Raw genomic sequence first — 6,000 nt, 5'->3', positions numbered from 1 at the left:
TGCAAGCTACGAATAAGTATGTAGGGACGTGTACGGAAAGCGGACGTAAAATGCTCTTACATTATTCATCCAGGGTGTTGGACTTAACACTACAGAAAATAAATACATAACATACATATATGTGTCAAAGGCAATACCAGTAAATTACTTTTTCACAACCTTAAATAATATATATATCCAGCTACATTTATCTATACTTAATAAAATATGTTTCAAGGTGAATAAATAAATTAAGTCAATGGTGAGTTAAAGTTTAGGCAACTCTAATATTTACTACTAAGCCGTGGGTCGGTTGCTAATCACTTGCCAGTTTAGGTTGCTGTAAATATGTTATTCTTATTTTGTAGATTTTGGGCGGGTTTGGGTGTAGGTCAGATTATTTTAATACTTTATCATTTCGTTAGCAAAATCACCGAGCCTTTATAATGTGAAAGATGATATTGTGATTAAACTGTTCATTTTAAGTATATCTAATTCATGCAAAAATAATAATCCGGGTCCCAATTATACGCAGGAAACCTTGAGAAAATAGAATAATATATTTGTGATGTCCCGTGTCCCCCCGTTGTGTATGGGCAGATTATATACCTACATCTGTTTCACACTTCGATTTTTATAAAATTAAATACTTAAAACATTTTCAGTAAATTCGTTGTTATAAAATCTGGAAGAATTGTTTTATAGGAAAAGATTATATTGAAGAAACCTACATTTTTGATTAGTCATGGAAGAAGTTAACTCACTTTATGATAAAGATAAAGTCAGTAAAACAATAATGGATCAAATCAGTCACACAACGCTCAATGTATAATTGAAAATTGCGTCTGATGCATTCCATATATTCTTATTACTATATATACCATTTCAATAAGCAGAGCTAAAATTAATTTAAATAATGCAAATGTAACTATTAATGTACTTTTTAATTCAATACTTTTGGTTCATAATCAAAACAAAACAATGTCCCTAAATTTTAATATATTGAAATTTCATGTGTACAAATTTTAAATTTGCTAAAATAAGTGTATAAATCTTAGAATCTTCACAGCGCCGCGAAGTTTTTATTGAAAAACTTAAAATGCTGATGAAAATGGACGGTGATGTTAAAGGTCCGTTCGCCTAAACGACATCAACTTTCAAATATTAGATTATTTTTAGAAAGTTGAATTAATTTTTCGATATCACATTTCACAAGAGTAATAATAATAGTAATAGTATGTATGTACGTAAGTTTGTATTAATAATAAAGACATTGTGTTATTAAAATTACACTTACTCACTGGTCCACATTACTTAATTTAGTGTTATGAGTGTTTTCACAATTTGGTTTTATTGATTTCCATCTTTTTTTAACACCAGTTTAGAGAAACACTTGAAGAGTAAATATTTTCGAAATCCATACTAATAATGTTCTTCATATTCATCGTACAATTACAATTTATAACACTTCATTATCATTTTTAAAAGCTTATTCAAGCTCGGCTGTCTAATTATGTAAGAGGGATCGTCGTGTCATAATTAACTTATTTAAGATTAAAGAGGAGAGAAATGGAGATCGTAAATGTAATGTACTAAGGTACGGTCCGCTCCTGGGAATGGACCAAATGAGTAATTGATAAAGGGAGCTCTAATTTTACCTAATCACGGTCAGACAGGGTTAAACCTTTTATCATATTGTGTGAACGTTCCCTGCGCCTTTCAATGAAATCGCCAATACTAGGTTGGTATTCATTAATCACTATTCACTAAGCGCTGTCGGTTAGTTATTTTTGTAATATCCAACATCGAATTTAAATTGCAAGAAAAATATAACCTTCTTCACAAATAAATATTTATAATTTTATTTTGACCCATACAATAAAAATGTTTGATAATATGCTGAAACGGTAATATTTCACAATGACGTAATAACTACTTGTTTAGAATTCCTGTGTAATTTACGGCGAGCTCAAGTCCAATCTGACGTGACTCATACATCTCCGAAATACATGTGTATCAAAATATAAAACGCTAACTTCCTTTCGCGTGCTCACAAACATAAAACTTTTTCGTGCGTATCCTTATGAGAACATAAATTAGGTAAATTTACTTCGTTTTTATAAAGAACATCCCCTTCATTACAATATGTTCGTAACGACACAGAGGGGTCACTGTGTAGACAAATCTCCCCTAGGTCTTCGAAATGGTATTGAATCGGCAAAATTATCAAAAGTTTTTAACTTACAACTTTTCCGTAAGCGCGTGAAGCGAGCGAGACTTCTCATTCGCTAAAGCTTCGCGGTGAGTTTTTGATTCGCTCTTTCCTTGTCTAGCTCGAAGGATTCACTGAAGGCAAAAGCTAAGTTCGGTCGAGTCGTTGTCTCTCGACGAGTTGAGCGTAGTAACAAGGCACTCAGTTTGGAAGCGAGCGAGTTTCAGTTCACGGTATCGCGATGTCGGCGGCGCACGTCGCTTCTCCGCCACTACTGCGAGAGTACGCTACCGCGATCGCGACACAACTCTCCAAACAAATAAATGAGTCGATGTGAACAAACTTAACGCTCATGGAGCGATTGTATCCCACTATGAGAATGTAAGACTGGGCGCTGGTGGCGATTAAACGCAATTCAATTTGTACGGAAGCGTAATCTTGCCGGGACTCGATATAGGTGCGTAATGTAAATAGACAAACACTGTTGAAGATTTCCGGAATAGTTTGTTGATTTAACGCACACAATAAGCGGTTGTATTGCAGTTGTTGGATTTGGTTCATAGTGTTTAATCGAGTGAATGTGCCCCGGTGGGTAACGGCGGGATGGGTGGAGGTCAGAGTCAGTGGATCGCAGGACTGGTGTGGGCAGTGTTGGGATCAGTATTGGCCGATTCTTGGACCACCTACCAGGAACAGCCATGCTGTCGTCCTGTATCTCATCATCGAATCCGACATCATAGAGGTAAATCACTTAAAAATTTGCAAATGAAGCTCTATTTTACACAAAAATATATGTCATCAGTGGTTTGTAGTAAGATCATGAAGCTTATTGAACTGTCTTTAATATAAATGTATTCGCGCGTTTACAAAACAATACCAATACTTTTTATGTGATGTTTAATTAGTAGATAGTTATATGTGATATTTAATGACAGCGTTAATTAAAGTCGGTTTCATGACTCAACTAACTACCTAAACAGTTTGTTTACTTATACAAGTTGTTATTATTAAGTATATATTGTGAGTTTGACTACAATATTATTACTTTCAAAACTAGATAGTACCATATTTATTACTTCAACATCTATTTTAAGTTAATTTAAATACTACACACTCGCTAGGCAGACGGTTTTACCATCGTATTTATAATTTTAATAGAAATTGTGATTTGTTCTGAAAAATATGAAGATTAAAAAAAAAAATTAACATAAGCGAAGGACACAGCTTCGCATCCCGCTTCATGACAGATTTTTTTTATTATACGTTTATTTAAAAAAAAATTAAATGTTTCTTCATAGCCTTTTCATTCTATAAATGTTTAATTTAAAAAGTGTGCCTCAGTTAAAAATATTTTTTGTACGTAATGAAAAATTTACAAAAGCACAGTTTAGTTTATGAAACATTAACAACAAAATTATATACACACTCAATAAAAATCCATTTACACTAATGAAAAAGTAAGCATTACCCCAAGTGATTTATAATCTTAAAATGTTAACATATAGGTATAAGTGAACAAATACACTATGACACACGCAAACTCGCGTTTATTCCGGCCGATCCGTCGTCGTGACTACAGTTATGAGTGGGATAACACCACATTCAGAACAATTTCTAATCTATTAAGTCCAAATCATACGATAGAATACGGCTGGCTAGTTAGCTTGGCTAGCCTTTATCGTTGCATTTAAGTACAACTCTATGGTTCGTTTGTTCCTAGCAGTAAACTATATGTACACCTATAACTTGTTTGGGACGAACATGAAAATTTCACTTCATGTTGATAAAGTAGTCCTAGAAATATGTTTTACCTTTTTTTAAATTTGGGCATGATAAGTGTTAAGGCGTTTTCGTTTAGAATGTAAAGTGCATAGTAAATTTATTTTGTATCCTTTCCGATACAGAAATTATGTTTATATAACAATTCATGTACATATTGTGTTTTCGTTCTAATTATCTAATTAAGACTATATTTGGCAATAAAATGTTTGAACCCAAAATAACCAGCTATGCGAATCTTCAGTGTGAGATTGTATAAAATCCATAAATTATTATACTAAAATCAAACCCAGCACTGATATTTACCAGTAATATTTAATGTGTATCGACCACCCAACGCGAGTCCCAATCAAAGGCATTGTTTCAATATTTCTGAGTACTGTTGTAACAGCAAATACGGCACAAGTGGATTGTTTTGAGAAAACATTTGCAACGTAAGTCTGAATAAGCAATTTCAATGTATGAGGGTCTCGGTGGAAGCAATAATTTTGCGATTTCTTTTCATCGCTGGCTTTTCGTGGGTTAAAGGAATTGATTATTACGTGGTCATTGTACTTGCATCAATTTCAATATGTTACATATTGTGCGTTATAATAAATTTACTACGATTCTCATGGTACCATAACATGACAATTGTGTATAATTATTCATTCGCACTCCACGCAGTTAATACGAGTATAAACTAAAATGCTAGTATTAACTACTAAACTAAGTCAACATCAATGTAGATAGATCTTAAGGATAAAAAATAAAAAGCTGCATTTTCCGAGAGGCTCGCATATTCGCATTAAACGTATTCCCATTCCTATGTAATATTTAATTTAAGGCTGTGAATACCAAAAGCCGAATTCTTCTTGGACATCTATAGGCGAGATGAGGACAATTTGCCATCATTAGCGAGTAACAAGCATTCCTGTCATTGACACGTCTACATAAAAATATGGTATTAGATACGGAAGAATTTTGAAATTACGATTATTTATGTCTGTACGTATAACGCAATGATAAATGATCTTTCCTTACCTAAAACAAGTTTTACTAAGATGGCAATTAAATTATTGAAATAAAATTGCATAATTGTAAATAAAATTATTCCTGGTTATGATAAGAAAACTCGTTTGTGGTTTTATATACAATTTCGTACTTTCAATAAACACAATAATATCATAATATGTAAGCATTCATAGATTGTGTGAGATCTCTTTGTCGCCTAACTACTTTTTGTATAACATTCGTTAAGGACTGAATCGTGAGAAGTCATTTAAGGCATGACGCAGACGATTAAAGACAATGAAGATATTTTAACTTTTATAAATACTAAAAATAAGATAATTGATAAACCACTCCATACCAGCTTTACAAAGAGTTTACTACATATAAATTTGAGTTTTATTTATTAGAAGCTTATCTTCTCTTCTCTATCTATATCTTGTCATAAGGGCTTTCAAAAATGTAATTTGTATCCATGATAAAAATCATAATATATAGCTGTCGATCCGTTTTGATGTGAAAACAGAACAGAAACATACTTAGCGTCTATTATATCATGATATGTAGAGTTGATTTTGAATAAGTAGCCATAAAAGACTAGGATCCTCAGCGGGCGATTCGAGTCGGTCGTCCGTCACTAGCCTTAAACAAAAAAGGTTTGTATGTGCGATCGGTTCCAGTTGTCTGCCTACTGCGGTGAGGCAAGGGGAGGTGAAGGCATCACTGCGAACCGGCTCGCCGTGCGTTCGCGCAGGTAATCGACTCTCCCGCGCGCGACTCCACTAAATTGAGCCATAAACGAGTAACTTTAATCGAACTATTAAACAAGTTTCACAGTTCTATCATAATGACGGTGCTACATCATTTCATCGGAATTTCCATAATGGTTTTGGAACTTAACGCCGCTTATTTGCATATGACGGGTATCTATTATTTCTTTTATTTATTGTTATTTTATTTATAGATTTTTTATGAAAACAGGTCATTATTATTCATTGAGTTGTTTGTAAGATTGATTATTATATTAGTTTCTGAAATTT

The 6,000-nt window shown here is 33.1% G+C and overlaps 1 protein-coding gene across 1 annotated transcript in view; it reads left to right on the top strand.

The window, feature by feature from the left end:
• Positions 1-2,302: 2,302 nt before the first annotated feature.
• LOC119833275 (semaphorin-2A-like) overlaps positions 2,303-6,000 on the top strand; it is a 38,611-nt gene continuing 34,913 nt past the window's right edge. Inside the window, exon 1 of the mRNA XM_038357242.1 lies at positions 2,303-2,933. Coding sequence (XP_038213170.1) covers positions 2,795-2,933 — 139 coding nt within the window. The 5' untranslated portion in view covers positions 2,303-2,794. The remainder of the gene's footprint in view (positions 2,934-6,000) is intronic.

Source organism: Zerene cesonia, chromosome 17 (assembly GCF_012273895.1).
Source record: "Zerene cesonia ecotype Mississippi chromosome 17, Zerene_cesonia_1.1, whole genome shotgun sequence".
NCBI lineage: Eukaryota > Metazoa > Arthropoda > Insecta > Lepidoptera > Pieridae > Zerene > Zerene cesonia.
The sequence above is the reverse complement of the archived record's forward strand: the minus strand, read 5'-3'. Positions and strand labels throughout refer to the sequence as shown.